General features: G+C 45.6%; 1 protein-coding gene across 4 annotated transcripts in view; it reads left to right on the top strand.

Annotated features, from left to right (window-relative positions):
- Deup1 (deuterosome assembly protein 1) overlaps positions 1 to 24,821 on the top strand; it is a 69,507-nt gene that overhangs the window by 24,473 nt on the left and 20,213 nt on the right. For 2 of the 4 annotated variants that reach the window (XM_059267353.1, XM_059267355.1), the window contains exons 6-11: positions 3,212 to 3,325; positions 4,416 to 4,658; positions 12,273 to 12,418; positions 16,609 to 16,714; positions 20,939 to 21,133; positions 22,482 to 22,568. In XM_059267353.1, coding sequence (XP_059123336.1) covers positions 3,212 to 3,325; positions 4,416 to 4,658; positions 12,273 to 12,418; positions 16,609 to 16,714; positions 20,939 to 21,133; positions 22,482 to 22,568 — 891 coding nt within the window. Of the gene's footprint in view, positions 1 to 3,211; positions 3,326 to 4,415; positions 4,659 to 12,272; positions 12,419 to 16,608; positions 16,715 to 20,938; positions 21,134 to 22,481; positions 22,569 to 23,336; positions 23,477 to 24,821 lie in introns of those variants that run through there. The other 2 variants (XM_059267357.1, XM_059267356.1) reach the window with 2 other exon arrangements.

The following is a 24,821-nucleotide window of genomic DNA, read 5'->3' as shown; positions in this document are numbered from 1 at the left end:
TTAAATTAAAAAAAAATAATTAATTCCTAAAGTTAGCATACAAAATAATGGGTTTCCTCATGGTATCATCATAAATATTAAAATCAAATTCTTGAAATCTAAACTTGCATTGATTTTTAAATGTTTCTTATCCTCTATTTGTAACCTAATTTTTCAAATATGTAACTGCTACTGAAGACTCATTCTTAATTTTTACATCATTGAGTGGCAAAATCAGTCCATAAATGGACTGTCCCCATTATCCTAATAAATAGAGTTTGTCATAAGGTATCTTTACGCATGTAGATGGCGAGGTATGTGCCTGCATTTCCCCAGGCAAATTCCCTCTACTTGATTTCAGATTGCCTTTAATTACATAAAGTCTTCCTCACTCACAGACCTCCTTCACTGATTAGGACTTGTGTATTAAAAAAAAAAACATAGACACTTAAATTTTCCCAAATATTCTTCAAAATCATTTCTGTGCAAGGAATCTGAAAAGCGCTGTTTTTCTCATTCTAAGCAAGATACAGTTTGCATTCTCAGAATCAACGGGTTTCCTTTCAAGCATAGCCCAGCCAGTCCCTGCAGCCATTTAAAAATACTCCAGCCAAACACGCCATGTTCCAACTTGACAGAGTAGGAAAAATATCCCCGTGGCTTTTATGTGACACCTTTATCATACTTGTGTACTGTAAATGGCTTGTTTATATGTGCATGCTGCTCCTTTACTATATTTTCCTTTAAAAGTGGGGCAGGGACTTAGTTATGAAATAGTTCCAAACAAGGTCCTGTAAGCAGAGCTCGGAGCAGGCAGTCTTCCAGGTTAGTTTTCTGAAGCCTGGGTAGAAAGGCACACTGCAGTGGCCAGCCCAGCCAGAGTGAGATGCAGGGAGGTCTTCTCTGGCACCCCCGAAGTCATGTCCGTGGCTCACAGGGTTGCATTGTGCCGTTGTGCTCCACACTGCGTTACCTGAGTCGGTGCTGTGCAGCTAAGCATGCAGGATCCAGCTAGTCCCACATTTTCTTCCCCAACTGACACGTGGGAATGAAGGCCAAGATGTGTTCTCTGTTCCCCAAACGATGTTAGCTTCACCCTATACACAATGGCTTTGAAAGCCACAGGAGGACAGTAAAACCAGCGTTAGCTCAGGCTACTTTAGCAGAATGCAGAGGCTGGGTAGCTTACACAAAGGGCCAACAGAGCGAGATGCTGATGGGGGCCTCCTCTTGGTTCAACAGCTGTCTGCTGGTTGTACAGCAGGAAATAGGAGGAATGGGGGGGCGTGATTCTTACCTTTGTTGGGGATAGGTGTGTGTGTTCATGAGAATCTGTGCGTGTGTGGAAGCTGCAAATCATTATCAGGTATCTTCCTCATCTCTTTCTACTTTACTTTTCTGAGATAGGATCTCTCACTGAGACCCTATTTGGCTAGAATGGCTAGGCCAGGGTCCTCCTGCCTCTGCCTCCCCAGCACCGAGATTATAGATGGCCACCGATATACCATCCAGATTTTTTTTTTTTTTTTTGATTTTGGTTTTGGTTTTTCAAGACAGGGTTTCTCTGTGTAGCTTTGCACCTTTCCTGGAACTCACTCTGTAGCCTTGGCGGGCCTCGAACTCACAAAGATCCACCTGGCTCTGCCTCCTGAGTGCTGGGATTAAAGGCGTGTGACACCACTGCCTGGCCCATCCAGAATTTTTATACAGTGGGTGGGGATTGAACTCAGGTCCTTGTACTTGCACAGTGAATGCTTTACCAGCTGAACATCTCCCAGACTCCTGCCTTTCTCTCTTCCTTCCTCCTTCCTTCCCTTCTTTCTTTCTTTCTTCCTTCCTTTTCTTTTTCTTCTTCTTCTTCTTCTTCTTCTTCTTCTTCTTCTTCTTCTTCTTCTTCTTCTTCTTCTTCTTCTTCTTCTTCTTCTTCTCCTTCTCCTCCTCCTCCTCCTCCTCCTCCTCCTCCTCCTCCTCCTCCTTCTCCTTCTCCTTCTTCTTCTTCTTTGTGCGTGTACGCTCACACGTGTGTGTGTGTGTGTGTGTGTGTGTGTGTGTGTGTGTGTGATTTTTTTGAGACAGAGTTTCTCTCTGTATCCTTGGCTGTCCTGGAACTCACTCTCTAGACTAGACTGACCTCAAACTAAGAGATCTGCCTGCCTCTGTGCCGGGATTAAAGGTGTGCACCACCGTGCCCAGCCTGACCCCAGTATTTCTTAATCTTATATCACAGGAACACTAATCCAACCCACACTGGCTCCAGAATCATAACTCAATAGCCTCCCAGAGGCTCAACTTTCAGTTTCATTACAGTGAGCATTCGGTTTCAACATATGTAGTTAAAAGAGGCTCAAACACTGAGTTCATGGAACTTGATAAATAGGCATCTTTTTAAGGAATTATGTTTAATTATGGGGGTATATACATGTGAATGCGGATGCCTGCTGAGGCCAGAGGTGGCAGATCCCCTGCAGCTGCGGAGTCCTCCGCAGAGCAGTACAGGCTCTTGATCGCTGAGCATCTCTCCAGCTCAGCCTAGACCCGCCTCTTAAGTAATGAAAGAAAATGTCCAGTGACAAAGTGTGGGGAATGAAAAAAAGAGGCGCATCCGAGGAGTGGATAGGAGGTGCCAGCTGTTGCCAAAGGCTGTCCGACTCCCCGTTGTTAGCACTCGTCCTTTGACAGGAGATCAGGGCTTTCGGTGTGTTTCTGGTTTCTGTGTATGTTAAAAATTGTATAATTTCCTCAAAAAAATGGAATACACAGGTTAAGCACACCTCTTCTGAAAACTTAAAATCCCCAAATCCCCAAAGCTCCAGAATCTCAGGCTTTTTGAGCACTGACACAATGCCACAAATCATATGGGTGGCCACAGCAGGGGTATATTAAACACAGCACACAATGTCCCCTCTTGGCAGAGTACACACAGGGTGTGTGGAACACATGAGTGTGGGTTTAGACTTAGATGGCGTCAGCGAGGCATCTGAGTATGAATATGTAAATAATCCAAAATCTGAAATGCAGCTCCCCGGTCCAAGTGGTTCAGATGCAGAACACAGAGTCGTAGTAATCAATCAATGTATAATTACATCTTTTTCCTGTTTGCTTTCCTAATAGGTAAAGAACAGACCTTTTCTTCTCCCAATGAAGACACACAAAGGGAGGAAGCCCTGTGCACTGTACTTTCAGTGAATAATAATTTTCGATTTGTTTCTCTCCCCCTTCCCTATTCCAAAAGGAGTTTAGAGCAAAGTCAAGGGAATGGGACAAACAAGAGATCCTCTACCAGACCCACCTGGTGTCTTTGGATGCTCAACAAAAATTACTATCTGAAAAATGTAATCAATTTCAGGTAAACTATTATTATTGTCTGAATTGGAAAACATAAGTAGAGGTTAACTACTGCCATCCTTGCATTCAGTATGGCATCTACTTACTCATGGAAATGTGGACTGGGGGACAGCCATTGGGGGTCTGGCGACAGCATGACCACATACACAGCCCTTTGTCACCGGTATTTTAGCCTCTGTGTCTGAAAGTCTGGTACTGTTATACCTTTAAACAACATATGCTCTCAGGCAGTTTGGGGAAACCCCTGTAATTCCTGCACTTGGCTGCCAAATGTAGGAAGGGCATGAGTGTGAGGCAAGCCCGCACTGCTTAACAGGACTCTGACTCACCGAAAAAAAAAAAAAAAAAAAAAAGGAAAAAACAAAATAGATGTCTGTATGGTTTGTTTTACGTGTCCGTACCACCTGTGAGGCCGAACATGGCCTCATGCCCTTGTTAGCACCTTTCACTCCCTCCTCTCGGCATTACACCCCACGCTTCGGCATTACACCCCACACTTCGGCATTACACCCCACGCTTCGGCATTACACCCCACGCTTCGGCATTACACCCCACGCTTCGGCATTACACCCCACACTTCGGCATTACACCCCACGCTTCGGCATTACACCCCACGCTTCGGCATTACACCCCACGCTTCGGCATTACACCCCACACTTTGTGCATCCTGCCTTGCGTAACTTGCTTTTCCTTTGAGATGTAGAGGTTGCACACATCAGGAATTACTAAAACCAGTTATGTGTTGGCAACTGTTTTTTCCTCAGTCTGTTTCTGGTTTTTATTTCTTTATCACAGAGACATTTTTCAACTATTATGTGATTGAATTAATATTTTTTCTCCTTTTATAACTTCTAGATTTTCTTTATTGGTTAATAGGACCTCTCCTCCTCCAGATTCCTTCCCTACTCCAAAGCAAATACATTTTCTCTTCATATGATTGAAATTAAGATTATAAACAAGCATAACACTGTACTGTACAAGCCAAGTTTAATACTAAAAGATATCTTTACCAATTCTTTTACTTCTTTGCCTGTTTGGAAGCTTAAGTATGATATTATTCTCCCAATTTACCTGATTATCATATTTTTCAGAAACAGGCACAGAATTACCAAACTCAGCTAAACGGTAAGAAGCAATGCCCGGAGGACAGCAGCCCTGAGATCCCTCGCCTGGTGTGTGAATCAGATCCTGGCTGTGAAGCCAGCCAAAGAGATGAGTTCATTATTGAAAAGTTAAAGTCGGCCGTGAGTGAAATAGCACTGAGCAGGAACAAGTTACAGGATGAGAACCAGAAGCTTCTGCAAGAACTAAAGATGTACCAAAGGCAGTGCCAGGTGAGGATCTGCACCAGAGTCGGTACCAGGTGAGGGTCTGCAGCAGAGGTGGTTCCAGGTGAGGGTCTGCAGCAGAGGTGGTTCCAGGTGAGGGTCTGCAGCAGAGGTGGTTCCAGGTGAGGGTCTGCAGCAGAGTCGGTTCCAGGTGAGGGTCTGCAGCAGAGTCGGTTCCAGGTGAGGTTCTGCACCAGAGTTGGTTCCAGGTGAGGGTCTGCACCAGAGGTGGTTCCAGATGAGGGTCTGCACCAGAGTCGGTTCCAGGTGAGGGTCTGCAGCAGAGTCGGTTCCAGGTGAGGGTCTGCACCAGAGTCGGTACCAGGTGAGGGTCTGCAGCAGAGGTGGTTCCAGGTGAGGGTCTGCAGCAGAGGTGGTTCCAGATGAGGGTCTGCACCAGAGGTGGTTCCAGATGAGGGTCTGCACCAGAGTCGGTTCCAGGTGAGGGTCTGCAGCAGAGTCGGTTCCAGGTGAGGGTCTGCACCAGAGTCGGTACCAGGTGAGGGTCTGCACCAGAGTCGGTACCAGGTGAGGGTCTGCAGCAGAGGTGGTTCCAGGTGAGGGTCTGCAGCAGAGTCAGTACCAGGTGAGGGTCTGTAGCAGAGGTGGTTCCAGGTGAGGGTCTGCACCAGAGTCGGTTCCAGGTGAGGGTCTGCAGCAGAGGTGGTTCCAGGTGAGGGTCTGCAGCAGAGGTGGTTCCAGGTGAGGATCTGTGCTTTCGGCTCCATTTCCAGCTGTTGTTGATGAGCTGCTGCACAGACGCTGGCCTGATAGGGATAGGGACAGTCACAGGACAGCTTTCTGTTGCACTTCAGCTGAAGTCAGCGCTCCCCTCTGGAATTCTCACCTGAGTAAATTCAGTAATCCCGTGGGTGTGTTAGTGTCCGGAGTCTTGTAGCACAGTGACAGTGTGTATTATTACCAGTGCATCGGGACAGCAGCCGCAAACCTTGGTGCCTAAAAACCGTACCCCAGTGGCTACCCACCACCTTCCCCTCTGGTCTTATTTGCAGGGTTAGACTTTGGCGGGAGGCACGGAGCTACTCTTTGATTTACGGCTGGGAGCCCACATCAGCCCACTTTCCACCATTTTGCAAAGCACTAGGTAAACAGTGAAGACTAAAGGTTCCTTTAGGCTCATGGTTACTTCAGGCCTGTGGTGGGGTAGAACATCTTGGTAGGAGAGCAGGGTAAACTAAAACCTCATGACCCACAGCCAAGGAGAAGGGGAACAAAGTGGGGTGTCCACGGGCCCCCATCTCCCAAAGGTCCGACCGCCTGGCCCATAGAAACTCTGGAGAGTAGGCCTGTAGCGCACAGGCCTTCAGGCCTGTCAGTGTCTGGTCCTCACACTTGGTCACGGGGCTCTGCGGAACAGTCTTGTGGAACTGAAGTTCTCAGTGACACCATCAGACCGACAGGCTGACAGGTGTGTACCCAGCTTTGTCTTCCTTAAGCCCAGCTATTTTTCTTTGTAATGTTTGTAGTACTTTGTATTTAATTAGCAGGGAGGTTTGGTAACGGCACCCTTCAAAACCAGCTCCTGCTGTCCCACACTCATTTCTTACCTGTGCGAATTCAGACACTTGAGACATCCTTACCGGCCTTTCTCTGCCCCTGGTCCTCCTTTCCCACCTCCAGATGTTGTTTCTACCATTTTCTTCCTTCGGTCCACCCATCTCTGAGCTCCTCTCATCGGTCGCCATCCTAAGGCTCACTGCCCGGGCAGACCCCTGTTCTCTGAGAGAGTCTGCCCCATAGCTTCTGCTCTTCACCTCTCAGGATCATTTCCTAGTCCTGGGCCAGCCCCTCCTTCCCCGCCCTGCAGTGTGACCTGCAGGGCTGACCTGAAACCTCTGCATCAACATCTGCCCTCCCCCTGTGTTTGCAGGGGTCAGACCACAAGGCTCCCACATGCTCTCCTCTAGTGGTATTTCTAAGAGATCCGCATCTCCCCCATCTTGAACTCCAACTTTGTCTGGAGAAAGACGTTATTCTAACATAAACTTTGAGTACAGATGTAAACAGACAAACCAGATTGAACTGAAAACACTGGACCCTGAAGAAGTCAGGCATCCTCCAGACATAGGGGACAGGTGTGGTGGTATCTGCCCTGGTTCCGCCATCGTCTAAGATTAATCCTCCTCCGGGAAGTCTGCCAGGATCTCCGGGTATTGAGCTTGCTAGTTACCCACCTGCCCGAGAGCTATTTGCACAGCTCCGGGTCCAGCAGGAGTCTCTCCCCTGGGGTGGGACACTGGCCCTACCTTCTGTTTAAAGACAACATGAGCATTCATTTCACTGCTGTCTTCACAGGTGGAGCCTGAGCCAGGATCAGACTCAAGGAATAAGCAGATTAGTTTCCTAGGTCCTCCCAAAATATTCTGCCCTGGGCCTCAGTTCACACTGCATGGACTGAAGACCTTTGTGTTTTGTCTCTTCTTGGGGTCTTTTTGCCTCTGGTCCCTGCGAGTCTGTCCCCCGCAGTGTTTGCTGAGTAGGTGGGGACAGATGTGAGGATCCACAGAGCTTTGCTAGCCAGACTGTCTGGCTGAAGAGTGAGCTCCTGGTTCAGCAAAAGACCATGTCTCCCTTTCGCAATAAAATAAAACAAGGTGGAGAGCCATAGGAGATAGCCAGGGTGCACCTCTGTCCTCCACACACACACACACACACACACACACACACACACACACACACACACACACACCACACGAGCACACACACACATACACACAAATTACATGTATTAAAAAGAAAATCTAATGATTGTGGAACATGTTCAAGAGGAAAAATATCTATTGTCCTAAAAAAAATTATTTTTGAAAATTGAAAAGTAACTTGACTCAAAGTTTCACAATTTCTCTTTGGAAAAAGCACCAAGACCCCAGCTTTTTCTTTTCTTTTCTTTTTTTTTTCTTTCTCCTCCACCCTGTATTTCATTTCCAGGTGTCACTTATGGCCTGTCCTTGTGCCTTCTGGTAAAGGCTGAGAATCCATTGATTAAGCTTGTCAGCTAATTTGAAGGTTTAAAACTGTTGCTCCTCTCAGAATTAAACAAATTCCTAATGAAACAGATGGGCCTTAGGTTTGTTCTACAAAATCTGCATTTTACCACATAAGGATAAGTAGAGGTAAATAATACTGCAACCATAATATGCATTTACAAAAAAAAAAAAAGTGTCCTCTCTTCAGTCACCTGACAGTGCTCCACATCGCGGGCGTAATGTAAAAAGACAGGAATTCCTGTCTAAATCGCTGTCATTTAACATGCGGCGGCACCTTCTGACAGCGGTTGTGTCTGCGTCTTCTCATCATCTGTCTCTCCACAACCTTGAAATGTGTCAGCACACACAGCCCACGGCTCATGTTTATTTACTACCCTACACACCCCTCATGTTTTTAAATGTGCAGCATTCTCCACTAGAGATTAATGACAAAAAAAAAAATGGTTCTGCGGCTTTCAAACATCTATGCTGGGCAAGTTAACTTCTCATGTGCTTGCTGATACAGCGTTAAAAACTAGAGCAGCACTGTCCGAGAAAAGTTTGCCCCAACCACAGATCTAATTTAAATTCTGGAGTGTTTGTTATTGGTTTTTGTTTTGTTTCATTGTTTTTTGTTGTTGTTGTTGTTGTTTGGTTTTTTTGGTTTTTTTTTTTTTTGAGACAGGGTCTCATGTAGGCCAAGCTGCCCTCAAATTCCCTATATAGCCTAAGGTGACCTTGAACTTTTCATCCTCCACTTCCTGAACTGGGAGTTTAGTTGCACACCATCACATTATGTTTTTGCAGCACTAAGGACAGCACTCAGGCCTTCATGCACACTAGATAAAGCGCTGTACTAACTGAGCTCCATCCTCAACCTTGGTTTAAAATCTTCTTGTAGCCACATTAAAGAACTACAGAGAAATGGGTAAATTTACTGTAAGTAGTATGTTTATTCAAACCAATATATGTGTATATCAAAACATTGTCACTTAAAATGTAATCAAAATGTAAAACTGATTAATGAGATATCTTACAGTTTTCATACTAAGTCATTAAAACTTTGTATATATGTTAAACCTACAAACATACCTACATTTCACTCCTAAATGCCTGATTTGTGTTTAGATTTCATAAAAGATCAACACTAAAGGGAGCCTGCAGTGCTTACACTGTTCCAGACACGCTTGAAAAGTCCCCAAAACGAATCATTTCCCAGATGGTTGACACATTGACAAATAATTGATCTGACTTTGATGCAAAATTGTACCAGTTTCAAAACTACGTTCTAGTTTAAAAATCCATTAATTCTCATGTCAACTTGAGCTTATTGAATCCAAAGCAAGAAGATGATTCTAGATTTATCAATATCAACAAATCCTTCCAATTGTTCTTATACTTTTGCAGCCAATTTACATTACTCTGTCAACTACAATCTATTTTGCCTATTTATCTGTCAAATCATTATCTCCAACTTGTACAATGTACATCTTAATTTACATTCTCACACCTGTGGATCATTACACAGTGTGTTTCTCCTGGATACTCATCACCACAGAGAATTTTTTCTAGAAACGGAACAGACCACTCCCATCACCCTAACACCACAGGTCACCAGCCTGGAGTTGAGGCTTTCCCTCTTCTTTCCCCCAAGAAAGACACAGCCACTGTCTGCCTGGTTTTCATGTTCCACGGTGGAAATCCCACCAAGCAGAGAGCCCAGCATGTCCCTTCTTCACCTGCATAACGTAACAGGTGGCTTTCGCATTAAGGTAAATCGCTTTTCTACTGTATAATTAATTGTTTCACATCTCTTTAGTTTTTGAAATTTTAACTCTACCTGAGAAAATCCCCACTCTTCAAAACAGAGAATAGCTAAACTAATCTCATAAGACATCATTTTGAATCTGTTTTTAAACTTATTTCTGAGTCACCTGGAATGTGTGTGGCCAAGTATATTAATCAGTTCTTCCCAAACCCAGGCCCTTGGGAAAGACATGGAATGAAAGGTTTTCTTTAAGAAAACTTCCTGAGGACTCCCATCATTAAAGTGGAATCATTGCTCATGACTGCCACAAAGTAGAGCTAGCCCCCAATGTGTGCCAAATGATGAACAGAAACAGAATGTGGTATATCCATGTAACGGGCTATAATTCAGCCATAAACAGGAACAGATGTAGTTCGGCATGGATGAACCTTGGAAACTTGCCGAGGGAAAGAAACCAGCTTCAGGAGCCACTTCCTGCGTGGGACCCTTTGATTCCTAGAGCGCTGCCACACTGCTGCAGGAGATCATCCAACAGGCCGTGGTCAGGCCTGAAATGGTACCCAGCACTGAAGTGGCCAGCATGCTTGTCTGTAACCCCACTCCTGACACCTCCTCCCTTCCACCAACAGACAGCCGGGCTCTGAAGCTCCTCGTATCCAAATGCAGAAACTTACCTCCAGCCCATCCATCCTTCCTTCCTGCTGCTGGAGGAGACTGGTCTCACAGAAACTTACCTCCAGCCCATCTGTCCTTCCTTCCTGCTGCTGGAGGAGACTGGTCTCACAGAAACTTACCTCCAGCCCATCCGTCCTTCCTTCCTGCTGCTGGAGGAGACTGGTCTCACTGCAGGTTCTCTGTCCTGGCTTTGCTTCTCCCAACCACCTTCTGAGGAGCCTCGCCCACTGCTCTTGCCCTTTCTCTCCTGTCCAGATCCTCTGCTTCACTCCAGCTGTCCAGGCCTCTTGTAGACGCACAGGGTCACTGGTGTTCCTAGATCCTTCAGCAGAGCTTGGCTGCCATGGGGCAGGAGAGGAGCAAGGCTCATAGCCCATTGTGTTGCCAGCGTTGTGGGGAAAGCTGACTGATGGCTTTGGTCATGAGATTATCTGTCATTTGCTTACTATTTTATTAATCAGAAGTACCAGCATTGATTAGAGTTCACCCTCGTACTTTATTCAAACTTCTCTGCTTCAGGTTCACACACAGTGTAACCACGTAGGTGTGGTTTGGTCGTACGTTCTTTGTCTTTATCCAGGATGGCGAACTCTCTGAGGGCGATTAGCATCTATGCCCCAGAGCACCTACTAGGAGCTCAGTTAGGATCTGTCCATTGAGTGAAAGGAATTCTGTAAGAAAGAGGGGGCAAAAGAGGAAACATGCTTTACTTAAAACTGAGTACATTGACTTAGAGGTGTTAATTTTTAATTTTTAATTTGTTTGATGGTTTCATCCATGTATATGGTGGATTTTGGTCATTTTCACCCATCATCATCCTCTCTCAGTCCCCTCCTCCCCCACCGTATCCCTCCTTCTTCCTAACAAGCCCTCTTCCTACTTTCATGTGTGTGAGAGAGTGTTTGAGTGTGTGTGTGTGACTGTGTGTGTGTATGAGTGTTGTGTGATATGTGAGTGTGTGTGTTGTGACTCTGAGTGTGTTGTGAGACTGAGTGTATGTGAGCTTGTGTGTAAAGTGTGTGTGTGAGTGACTGAGTGTGTGTGCACAAGAGAGTGAGAGTGTGTGTATGGGAGAGTGTGTATGTATGTATGTGAGTGTGTATGAGTATGTGTATATGAGAGTGTGTGTGTGTGTGATAGTGTCTGGGTATGAGTGTGAGTGTGTGTATGTGTGTGTGTGTGTGTGTGTAAGAGAGAGAGAGAGAGGGAGGGAGGGAGAGAGACCTTGTGGGTTTCATTAGGATTGCTTCCATGGGTGTGGACTTATTTATTGGAGCATGGGCAACTTGCCTGTGACTACATCATGGAAGAAAACAATTTCTCTCTTCCAAGTTCCATGAACTACCAGTAGCTTCTCAAGGAGGAGTGGGTCCTCAAGAGCCCTCTCTCATCCGTGATGGAATGTTGACAGGCTCTATCTTGCACAGGTAACCACAGCTGCTGTGAGTTCGAGTACAACAGCCAGGCTATGTCCACTAGACATCATGCCAGAGAACTCCTCATCCTCTGGCTCTTGCATTCTTCCCTTGCACAGTATTTCCCGAGCCTCGAGGGGTCGGGTGATATAATGTCCCATTTAGGGCTGAGCACCCACAGGGGCTTATTCTCAGCATTTTGACCAGTGATGAGTCTCTGAGGTAACCACTGCCTGTGGCAAGAAGAAGCTTCTCTGACCAAGGTTGAGAACAGCACTAACTTATGGATACAAACAAATATTTAGAAGGCACTTTAACATGTTTGTTTAGCAAAGTAACAGTAGCAGCTTCTTCCTCGGACTTAGGATCTCTCCGTCATCCAGTCCCAGGTATGGACTCCTTCCTGTGGAGCAAGCCTTAAATCCAGTCGGCATGTGACTGGTTAGCTCCACAGCATTGGTTTTACTACTGGACCGGCAGGCACGTGCTGCTTGGCATGTTGGTGGTACGCAGGGTCTTCCACTGGGTAATGCCACTGATGAATTTTCTCCCACATCAGCCTGGCTAGCACATTCTGGCACTGTCAGTGCTGTCCTTCAGGGAGGAAGCTACCAGCTTGATTTTCCCATGTCTTGCAATCAATATTTCAACAGTAGGGTCTGGTGGGCAACCGAGAGCAATGGCAATATCCTGTACTGTTTTGAGGGCTAGATGGTTTTTTAATCTACTGTGCACAATAATTCTAAAGTGAACGTCAAAAAAATTTTTACTGCAGGCCATGGAAGCAGGACTGTCAGAGGTAAAGAATGAGTTACAGTCACGTGATGACCTCCTGAGGATCATAGAAATGGAAAGATTGCACTTGCATAGGGAACTGTTGAAAATGGGAGAATGCCAGACTGCTCAAGACAACAGGAGAAGGTACAGTTCTCACCCTGGAGAGAAACTTCTCAAAGCAGGATGTGTATACGTATTCAAGGGCTTCACATTTGAACTAGATTAATGTTTATTTGAATTACCATATTCTTTAGGATATCAATATAAACAACAGTGTGGAGCTGGTGTTTAATTATAGATTTGCAGAAAAATGAGATTTATTCTTTATTATAATTGTTTCTGCTTTGGTTGAGGGTGGTGTGGTAACTTTGCCTCTGCATTCATGACCTGCAGCTCTATATTCGGAGTTATTACTTGTTCTGGAGGGATGGCTCAGTGCTTGAGAGAGCTTGCTACTCTTCCAGAGGACCCTAACTCAGTTCCCAGCATCCATGGCAATCGGCTCACAAACACATAACTGCAGTTCCAGGAGACCTGATGCCTCTGTCCTCTGAGGGCACCTGCACTATGTGCACAGACACACATACATACACATAATTTAAAATAAGATAAATCTCTTTTTAAGAAGTTGTTACTAACACAGATTCCCCCCACCCTTAAGAGCAGACATATATTAAGTTTTTCACAACCACTAACAAGTAGGTCTTCTGAGAATTCTTGGTGTTTGAAGTTCTGAAGAGATGATCTGATTTCTTCAACAATTCACTGGTGTGGAACTTTCTTCTCAGAATCAGCAAGCTAATGAAACGAATGATAGGATTTTTAAAAATCTGAATAGCTAAATGATCAAGGGTATTTTACTGAAAGATGATTGCTTTTCAGACAGTAATAATTTCTTCAGAGTTGTAGGACATGATAACATGGAAAGATTGTTCAGTGGTTAGGAGCAATGGTTGCTCTTTCAGAAATCCTGGGTTCAACTTTCTAAACTCATCCCTATACATGGCAGCTCATAACCATCTGTAGCTCTAGTTCCAGAGGATCCAACATCATTGTCAGGCTCTGCTGGCACTACACACACAAACATGGTACACAGACATGCATGCAGACAGAATACCCGTACACATAAAATAAATCCTAAAAAAAACAAAAAAAAACAAAAAACAATGGCTAGTCATGATGGCACAGGCCTTCACTCTCAATACTAGGGAGGCAGAGGCAGGCAGATCTCTGTGAGTTCTAGCCCAGCCTGGTCTACAGAGTGAGTTTCAGTCTAGCTAGTGCTACCAAAGAACAAAACTAGTGATGTTCAGTCCAAACATAGCCAGCTTTCTTTCAATACACAGTTCCTACGTATTTGTTCACTACAAACTCTTCTCTAGTCTCTGTCAAGCTGTATGATCATTTTGGTCTCCATACTATGTCTTTCTCGCCGGGCGGTGGTGTCGCACGCCTTTAATCCCAGCACTTGGGAGGCAGAGCCAGGTGGATCTCTGTGAGTTCGAGGCCAGCCTGGGCTGCAGAGTGAGTTCCAGGAAAAGGCGCAAAGCTACACAGAGAAACCCTGTCTCGAAAAAAAAAAAAACAAAAAAAAAAACACTATGTCTTTCTCCCTTGAAGGGACCCCTCAGACGTCTCATTCTGAGATGTCATGAGATGCCATGTTGAGCACGGCAGCTTCCCGCCATGGTAGAGTCTTCAGCCCTCATCTTTCCCGCTGCACTTTTCAAATCCTTCCGGTCTGGTTTCCATGGCTGCTGCCTGTCTGCTCTGTTGTCTGGGTTTCTTGAACTTGGGCCCTGCCTCCTCTTTGTGCTTTATTAAAGTGAAGCAGCCCAGAGCACGGGCACAGTGGTTAGTGATGTCTCCATTCATTCCCAGAACCTTTCTTGATGATATTAAATTTTGTTAGCTTTTCCATTTCCTTCTTCAGGGCACAAGCACCATGAGCTGACCTGTTTTGCATTATTAAAAAACAATTCCACGATCCTTTTCCTAAGTGAAAAACCATACCTCCTTTATCTGTTTGCACTAGCATGGTCATGTTTTCCAAACACATATCCATACCAGAATTGCATGTTTTTCCATTCACTCACTGAACCTGGCAAGCTCACCACAAAGGCTTAGTGGTCATTCAGCATTGCACCCTTGAGAGTGCTTGGGAAGAATCTAGAAATGAGAACATTCTTTTTTCCTTTCCAAATCATAGCAAGTGAGAAATTTGAAGACTACATTTGAAATAGGATATTAAATAAAATGGAAGTACTCACAACACATTAGTTGGTGAGAAACACAAGGACACTAGATAATAACATGTAGTGTGTACTCCAGGCTTAGGAGAAACATGTTCACTTGTATATACGGAGGAGAGGACAACATTCACAGAAAGGCTGACAGCGGTCCTTCCAGGGTCATTACACAACGGTGGTAGTTACACTCACACACTCTGTTGGCCTACATAAACTCGGGCGTGGGGAATATGGGGGGGTGGTGTGTGATAACTGCGGTGGGGAGGGGTGTGTGATAACTGTGCTGTGGAGGAGGGGTGTATGATAACTGTGCTGTGGGGGAGGGGTGTGTGATTACTGTGGTGGGGGAGGGGTGTGTGATAACTGTGCTGTGGGGAGGGGTGTATGATAACTGTGGGGGGGAGGGGTGTATGATAACTGTGGTGGGGGAGGGGTGTGTGATAACTGCACTGTGGGGAGGGGTGTATGATAACTGCACTGTGGGGAGGGGTGTATGATAACTGTGCTGTGGGGAGGGGTATATGATAACTGTGGTGGGGGAGGGGTGTGTGATAACTGTGGTGGGGGAGGGGTGTATGATAACTGTGGTGGGGGAGGGATGTGTGATAACTGTGGTGGGGGAGGGGTGTGTGATAACTGTGGTGGGGGAGGGGTGTATGATAACTGTGGTGGGGGAGGGGTGTATGATAACTGTGGTGGGGGAGGAGTGTATGATAACTGTGGTGGGGGAGGGGTGTATGATAACTGTGGTGGGGGAGGGGTATATGATAACTGTGGTGGGGGAGGGGTGTATGATAACTGTGATGGGGGAGGGGTGTATGATAACTGTGGTGGGGGAGGAGTGTATGATAACTGTGGTGGGGGAGGGGTGTATGATAACTGTGGTGGGGGAGGGGTGTGTGATAACTGTGGTGGGGGAGGGGTGTGTGATAACTGTGGTGGGGGAGGGGTGTGTGATAACTGTGGTGGTCAGAAAGATTGACCCAGCTTAGACATGCGTACCTTAGGGAGACCGCTTGAATTTGTACCTTTTGAGAGATCCTTTATTTCTAACCTTTAAAGTAATTATCTCTCCACCATTGCTCAGATTTGGAGTTGTGGTTTCATTTTGTGTGCTTTGTGTTTCTGATGTTTGGAACACCCTCGGGATGTCTCTGGAAAGTCAGTTATCCTCACAGGTGACTCCTACTGAGTCACAGCTGATTCTAGAGTGGTGAGCTCGCCCATCGTCCTGGAGCTGCTGCCCACCCCTTTATAGTTTAATGCCTGGTTCCAGTTTACCACACAGGGAAGTGGCCCTCACTAGCTGTGCTTCTCTGAGCATCAAGTGGGGTTGTCCTCCCTCACTGCTCCCCCCTCCCCATATTGAGAAGTGGCTTCTGTTCCATTTTATATGCAAATAGCAAAAACCAGGCCCCTTTGAGTTCCCTCCCTGGCCACAGTGTCAGGTGTCATTTTCAGTATTCTGCAGACTGTGTGCTCGCTCCCTGGACTTCTAACAGTTCTTCACCTCAGTGCATCAGCACCTGACACCCCAGCAGCTGGGTATAGTTCCAGTTAGGTTCCCAAGCTATGCTATTACAAGAAGTCTTTTCCTCTTATTAAAAAATCTTATCTCCAAGGAATGGAGAGCTAGCTCAGTGGTTAAGAGCACTGACTGCTTTTCCAGAGGTCCTGAGTTCAATTCCCAGCAACCACATGGTAGCTCACAGCCATCTGTAATGATGTCTGGCGCCCTCTTCTGGTGTGCAGGGATACATGCAATCAAAGCACTTGTGTGCATAAAATATATAAATAAATACGCTTAAAAAATCTTATCTACATATGCAACCCCAGTATCCTGCCTATTTTAATGTATAACTGAGATGGCTATTAACGGCTTCCTTTTCTCCCATTTAAACCACTCTCACTCAAAACCAGAAATATTCTCAGGACTTAGAATTATTAGAATTTGTGATTTTTGTAGCCACTAGTGTTAACAATATAATGATCTATTTCTACAGCTTCCAATGACTACACTAACAATCTAATTAAGAATTCGCCAAGTTAAGCTTAAGTGTTGCCTGCTTTATTCTTAATTTGTAGACTTGAATCATCATGTTCCCCCTCTACTAAAGAACCAGAAAGAAAAAGAAAAGAGTTGTTTTCAATGGTCTCAGATCAACCAAATCATGAAAAAGAATTAAACAAGGTATGGAATATGATGAGATCCATTCTTTCAGCTCTAAAGTCTCTGCATAAAATTGGCTTTAAAATCTTCCTTCACGCTCCCTTCTTTTTCCTGATGTACTGTCTCCAAAAGAAATAATCCACCAAGCGGATAATTCCGATATTCTGTGTGAACACAAATCTTGGGTTATTCTGCTAGCGGGAGACTGCAGATGAAATGTGGAGGTGTGCCTTTGTGAGCGATTGCAGGCAGGTGCTCAGCATGTGGGGGACCTTGGGGGACCTGCCTGCACACCTCATCTAGGACGGGGCGGTTAGTACTGTAGACAGAGTGAACAAACGTCTGTCACCCCAGAGAGGGCACTGACTATAGATGGGGGAAGGATTCCACTCAAGGCTCACTTGGTAAACCAATGAGTTTATTGATTACCCTCAGAAGGGGGCATAGTTACAGGACCATGTGTGATTCAGAGGCAGCTCCATCACTGCAGAGACCTGCAGGAGGAGGATGCATCACAGACGCTGCATCCCTGGAGCTCTTGGCTGGCAGCTCTGCTGCAGTCTCCTCGTCCCATCAACTGTTAACTGCTGAGAACAGTGGCTAGACTTGGGGTACCTTACAACTTTCTGGGCCCCTGGGCTTACCTTGCAGGGGGTTATTAGTTTCCTGAGTCTTATAAGCTCTGTTTTCAGTTCCAGAGGGATTGTCTCAACTCAGAGGAACTAGAAACACACCTTCCAACACCCTGAGGTTATGATGGGGGTGAAATGAACTGGTATCTGTCGATACTCCTGTGGCTCTTAGCGTGTGCCAGGAACAAACTGTCCCAAAGATTTAACAGCCTAACGTCACTCAGTCCTCACAACCATCTTTAAAAATGGAATCTATGTCATCCTCTTTTTGCTTTAGAGGAAACTAAGACACAAAGAAGTTGAACAGATTCTCCCACATTACACAGTAAGTGGTAGACACATGTTTTGAATGTAGGCTATCTTACCCCAGAGACTACATACCTACCTCTGTTAAAATCCAGGAGCTAATGCAAGTCACATGCTTAGAACAGGGCCTGGCTCAGAGGAACACATGACAGATGTGGCCTACGGTGGTTTGGGCCACACCCACATTTCTGAGGGCCCAGCATAGACCTGCCAAGAGCTAAACACCTTAGATGAGGAGGGTGTGGGCATGGTTCCTATGGAGCCTGCGGTTCTTCATTCTCCTACAACCAATACATCCTCCTTGTAATTATTCCCCAGTTGCAATAGGAAATACATTGGAATGATAGATCCTGACTGGGTGTGGCAATTCATACCAATAATCCTAACACTTGTGGATGCTGAGGCAGGAGGATTGCAAGAAGTCTGAGGCCAACCTAGGCTATATATCAAGACTCTGTCTCTACCCTTCAGCCCCTTAAAAGACAGATCCGGCAGAGCTGGCTGAGAACTAATGGAGGTCCAGCACAGAAAATGTGTGAGAGATCAATTGTTGTTGCTCTCCTGTTTTGAACACTGATCCCACATAATCCCATAAAACTGATTTTACTGATTTTAAAAATACAACTTTCAAAAACTGCTCTTAATTGATAATTCCAGAGATTGTGCCATGGTAAAAGGAGTGACTAACACTGTGTGGAGTTGGACTCTCCTGGAGTTCAGAGGCTTCCAACAGAGTCAGAAATACAGAGTAAAGAATCCTCTGAATCAGCCTCTGAGGTGGAGGGAGAGATCAAGGCACAGATCTCCCAGGCCCCTAGAGGCCCAGGCAGCAGCGCTGTGCAGGGTGATAGTGGATAGTCAGGGTAACTAGCTGCAGCTTCCAGAAGTATCAGCAAAGAGCATTTCCATTCCATTGTAAAGACACCAACAAGTGCCATGCACTATGAATCTTGTGAGTGGTTTTTCTTTTGTGGGTACAGAGCTGTTTTTAGTCCCTTATTTTTTGATAACATTCACATTTTAAAAAAAGCCATGTCATTGGAAGCAACGATAAATTCATCTCATTTAGAAACACGCTCTGTGGAAGAGTGTGTTGTTTTACTATCTAACTAAACTAATAAAAAAATCTTAATCCTCTTTCAGAATAGCATATTCATTTTCTTAATTTTCTGACTTTCATTTTTAAGAGGACCATGCTAAAGTATACCACAGGGACATAAACAGTAAAATCTAGACTGTCACACTGCAGAATAATATGGTTGGTTCACCAAACAAACTATAAGGAGGGAAAATAGAGAGATGGGAATCAAAGAGATTGAGAGGGGGTGAGCAAGGCAGCCCAGTAGATAGAGAGGCTTGCTGCTAAGCCTGATGACCTGAGTTTCATCCCCAAGAGTCTTGGTAGGAATGAACCAACACCTAGGAGCTCTCTGGACCTCCACATGGGTGCTGTAGCATGCACATGAACACACAAACAAATGTAATTTAAAGAGATCCATCACGTATTCTGGGGTTAGGTCTCGCCACCGAGGCTCTTGTTTTGGCGAGCTGGATAACACACCCCTGGTTCCTATTTGCTGAATGGCAAAGTTGAGACCATGTTATTTCTAAGTCACATTTCTAGTCTTAGTAATCAGAGCAGGACCAGATAAGGAGTGGGTGGTGCCTAGCCTAGGCTGCTGCACATTGGCCTCTGGACACAGCTACCCCCTGCTTTAGGTCATCTTTCCCTGGGTGTCTGTCCTAAATCCTGGCCATCCCAGTGTGCAACCCACTCTGAATGGGGCACAGGTTTGGAAGTGACTGCCTTTCATGAGGACTGGAACTGGAACATGAGATCATGGGATTGGATGAAGAGACCAGACATGCACGAAGAGAGAGCAGAGTGGAAAGAGAGGGCCAGATGGGTGTGGTGAGCTCCTAACTCAGTTTCACAAACTTGAAGAGCATTGGAGATAGGGACAATTTGACATTGGAATTCTGCCTGACTATTTGGTGATGTGGAAGAAGTGATCGTGAAGACATTGTAAAGGTGTTCTGGGGGGAGAGAGGACAGAAAAAGAGCCCTTACTCCTTTAGAGATATACACTGGGTTTTCAAAGAGGAAGTATAGAAAAGTCACTTCTCACCTTCCAAGTGTCTGAGTATATTCATGTATGTCTCCGTGGATTTTCTTGGTTTCCCTCTCTGGCCTTATTTCTTGGCACACAGATGATCAAAACACTCCAGGCTCCCTCAGTGAACACAGCTCTCTGGCCCACCCTGCTGCATTGTTTGCCTGGGAGTTTCCTCCTGGCTTTCTGGCTTCCATCTACCCTTCAGGATTTGGGGAAGACTATCCTGATACAAGCCCCCCTCCCCCACCTCTCAGCTGGGCTAGGCACCCTCCAGGGCATTCCTCAAACTTCAGTTTCTACCCTGTGCTGTGACTATGTTTCTTTTTCTCCACCTGCCCCACATGTGTGTGTTCCACAAGAGGGCTCCCTGTGTACTTTATCTGTGACTCCCAAGAGTGAGAAGCTGGGGGTACTCTTTAAAATGATGCTGGGGAGTGTGACCAAGGTGGGAGTAACAGGAATAGAGAACCGAAGATCCCAGAGGGTGAACTGGGCTAGATTTGGAAAGTTGCGGGTGGTGAGGCGTCCAGGTCCCACAGGTCCTGTTTGGAGAAGGTGAGTGAAGATGACTCCGAGGGGTCATGAGAAGCCAGGAAGACATTCTAACCGACACCATGTGCTTAGTTACTCAGTGGTTCTCAGATGCAGTGTGGAGTCACAGCTGGCACAGTGGGATGTACACTTTGTTTCCTTTTTTAAAACTTTAAAGCCGAGAACTGTGAGTTCTACTCTCAAATCTGACACTTACTCTTGTATGATTTGAGCAAGGTGCTCACCCTTCATAGGTCCTTTTTTTTTCCTCCATAAGAAGGTCCTGATGGCCAGACTTGGTGGTGTACACCCATAATCCCAGAACTTCAGAGGCCAAGGCATGAGGATCCAAAGATAATGGACAGTCTGGGCTGTGGAGGTAGACCCTGCCTCAAAAACAAAACAAAGTAACAATTTCTGTCAAGTCTGTAGCAAAGCTGAGTCCTTAGTGACACTTTACACATGACAAGAAAGCAGTGGACTTTGGGGGTTGGGAGGAAACTGTGAACTTAGTGAGGTGCTTGTCCGTCAGCACAGGTCAGAAAGGGGGTGCCATGGACCGCAGACCTCTTAGGGCAGGAGGACTGAGGGAGTCCAGCACAAGCTGCAGCTGCTCCGTGAGTGAGGGGGTTCATGTCTCTGGGTCACTCTCACTGCAGATGAGAAGCCAGCTCTACCAGGAGGAAGACCGATGCTCCGAACAGGAACGCATGAGGAATGAGATCTCCAACCTCACCCAGGAGCTTCAGCAGAAGGAGATCACTATAGCAACTGTCATGAAGAAAGCTGCCCTTCTGGAAAGACAGCTAAAGATAGAATTAGAAATAAAAGAAAAAATGTTAACAAAGCAACAGGTATGCATGCAGGAAAGCACTCTCCAGGGCTGACTCAGGCTCAGTCCTAACCCTCCTCCTCCTCTGTCAAGAGCCTTGGGTGCTCGGGTCAGTGTCTGAGACTTGGTGTCAGAGATGCTTTGCGGTGCCTCATAAAATCCTGTGCCGTACCACAAAGCATCATCAAAGAAACTAAAGACAGGGCATGCTAGGGTGATCAGTCCCACGCCGGCATTCTCCTGCAGCTGTCTTCTCAGATCACATGTACCCTGCTTCCTTTGCCGGTGTTTTCAATAGGCCCTTTCCACTAACACTTCCCCCACACCCCCCCCCACACACATTTAATAGACTGCCATTAGTGTTTTAAACATGGAGGCTGCAGACTAAACATCCATCCAGCACACAGCTTGTCCTCAGAGACGAGCAGAGATTGTGAGGTTCATCCGTTAAGGGATGCTCATGCACACCCTCCCTCCCTATTTAGTCTTTCCCCGCTCTCTTATGAATAATCAAATTTGTAGCCTGCTTTGACAGCATGGACTTTATGGCCTTTTCATTCTAAATCTAGGCGCACAAAACATGAACCAAGACAATCTGCACAAGAGCAGTTAAATCATGTGTATTTACAAAAACTGGAAAGAGTAGGCCTCCATCCAGTCACAGGCTTTAGACTGACCAGTTTGTACCATACCCAGGAAAATGGCGACAGGGCGCTGCACGGGCAGAGGATACGCAGCTGGCAGAGTGGGCAGCTGCACGCGATTGAGACTCATTTTCATTTTCATATGGCCATGTTTCCTAGATTTTGTCAATGAACATATATTCTATAACTTACAAAAGTAAATCTTTATAAAGCGAGAGTTTTATAAAAACAAAAAAATGAGCCTTAGCTATACAAAGGAGCAGGCCAGGAATAGAGGCACACATCTGGTCTCCCAACCTTCAGGTAGAAATCAGGGAAAGAAAAAAGAAAGGTACAAAATGAAGTCATAGGCAGGCAAGGAAACGCAGCCAAAACACCAGAAGGAACAAATTAAGCCATATACTGCTTACTGTAAAAGTTAATCGGGCGTTAAGAAGCGTAATGAGCAGTCTCCTCAAGAAGGGCTTTAAAATTGTGGCTCTTCTGGCTGTAGTTCCTATACATGAGAAATGGAATTTCGGACTTGTTGGGAAAAGGTAAATCGTTATTTAAGTGTTTAAATCCAGCACTGCTCACACAGGAAGAGAGGCCAGGAGAGGGAACCTGATGAATGGTTCCCTTTCGCCACCACAGAAAGGGCTTTGCACCCACGGGACAGAGCTAATGAACAAAATGACGAGTTCCGCCGTGAATTTCACGCGTGCCTCTTATCTACTAATCTTTCAGGTCTCGGATATGAGATACAAAGCAGTCCGAACAGAAAACACACACCTGAAAGGGATGATGGGAGACTTGGACCCTGCACGGTACTTGGTAATGCGCTGAATTCATTCCCCGAACTGAACTCCTAGGAGGGGGTTGTCTGGCCAGGGCTGACCCTCTGTGTGGTCACTGAGCATGCGCGCCAGAGCTGGGTGCTGCCTTCCCGGGGTGGCTTGCCCAGGCTGGGACACTTGTTTAGGGCTCAGTTCTAATCACTTCCCAGACATGCAAAACATGCAGTTTCGTGACTTTTAATCCCCAAACCCTATATCCTAGACGGCCCAACTTCAGTGCCAACCTTATGCTCAGTCCGCAAACCCGAATCAGAACGATTTGGCCCGTCCTTACTTGGTTCGTATTTGGCTCTGACTTGTTTTGTGACTTGTCCCTTTCAACTGGATGACAAGCAGGAAGTTGGCATAGCCATCAGCTCAGGACATCCCGTACAAAGCAAGCGTTCAATACTGTTGACTGAATAAAGAATTAGCCCCTGGCTCGACCTAGTCTCGCAAACAAGTGAAACGGCTCCAAGCCTCTCGATTCCCGTTGTCTAACGTGGCCGTCAACAGTTGGTTTTAAAGAACTTTCGTTGGTTGAAATATTGACATATTAGCATTACTTGTTATCTTTTCTTATAGTCACTCAGAGAAAATCCTACCTTTTTTTTTTTAACTGTTCAAGGAACAGAAAGGGTAAGATAGGAAAATTTGGGTATCATGGTTATCTAAGCTGCCTGAGGCCTCGGCCGGGCCCCTTCTGAAGCCAATGTTGTATTTCTATCATGTTGTGCACCTGTTCTCACACGAGTCCGTATTCCAGCACGAAGACAGGAGAAGCACCTGGAAGCACTCTCCCGTCTTCCCTGAGCGTGGTTGTGGACCCTGTGACTGCAGCACAGATGGATAAAAAGGGAAGATAAAAAAGTCTCCCTACCTGCTACATTAAAAACCTGCCCGTCATCTCCGCCTTTTCCTTCCCTAGCATGGGACACAAGCTGAAGCGGCTGCCAAGTGTTTGTCTGCACACCTCCTAGGTCACCAGAGCCCTGCTGAGGGGCTTCACTCTGCTCCTTAGGCTTTTAGCTTTGTTCACTTATATTATTTGGTTTTTTAAGAACTAAAACGCACAAAGATATATAAAAGCAGCTGCTAATTACCCACACCCCTTTCTCTAGCCCCACTTGGGCAGCAGAAGGCTCTGTGGCAGCAAACAATGGCTTTTTCCTGATCATTCCCACAGATAAGGTGGGAGACGGAGTCTCCTACAACATAGATGTGAAACTCAAGCGTTGCCCAGAGCTGACCTCCAGCCATGTGTGTGTGTGGACAGCAGTACAAGTCAGCAAGTCCTAGGAAACTTTACACTCATCTAAACTGCACATAATTGTCTATGAATTAACCATAATGTGCATTCAGGTGACTTCAGAGCACACGTTTTCCTTGCTTCTGCCTCTCCATGCCCTTCTTCCACATCTCGTCCCGTGTGCCAGGCAGATACAATGATTCCTCGGTTTGTATCTACCACTTTGTATATTTACATACCATACACACATATATGCTTATTTGGGGATTTTATCATTTAAAAAAAACAATCAAGGGTGACAGGGATAGAGGGGATGGCTCAGAATTTCAGAGCATTTGCTGCTCTTGTATAGATCTGATTCAGTTCCCCACCCCGAGATGGCAGCTCACAATGACCTGCCAAGTTCGGTTCCAGGGTATATGATGTCATCCTCTGATCCCCTCAGGCTCCTGTACATATAAGGCACACATATATACACACAGAGGTACACAGAGATACATATAATTATTTTTTAAAACCTAGGTTCACATACCTCTACATGCCACACTTCTATGAGTCTTATTTTTGTTTGCTCCAAAATGCCTTTCCACACCAACTGGCTGAAACATAGTCTACCCTTTATAATAGTTGTGTAATATTCCATGGTGTTGATATATCAAAATGTATTAGACTGTTTTTCATAAGTATTTTAGTCCTAGTGTATTTGACTCTGTTTTTGTATTTTCACCTGGATAAATAGATCATGAAACTCCCAACACGTCCATCTTGGAGCAGCTTTCTGGGGGAGGAGCCATGCTCACGGGACATGTGTGTTTTAATGTTAATATCATTATCACAGCCTGCCTCTTTTGCAGCACTGTGCTTTCTTGTTGCCAGTACTGTTGCTACAGTAACTTTTCCAACAGCACTTTGATTCCATTCCCTGCCAATAGACACGCATCAGTTTCCTGCCGTAGCTGACAGTTTGTAACAATATGAATTAGACACACTTTATGCATATTT

The sequence above is a fragment of the Peromyscus eremicus genome, chromosome 7 (genome assembly GCF_949786415.1).
Source record: "Peromyscus eremicus chromosome 7, PerEre_H2_v1, whole genome shotgun sequence".
Lineage (NCBI taxonomy): Eukaryota > Metazoa > Chordata > Mammalia > Rodentia > Cricetidae > Peromyscus > Peromyscus eremicus.
This window is presented reverse-complemented; position numbering and strand designations above follow the sequence as displayed.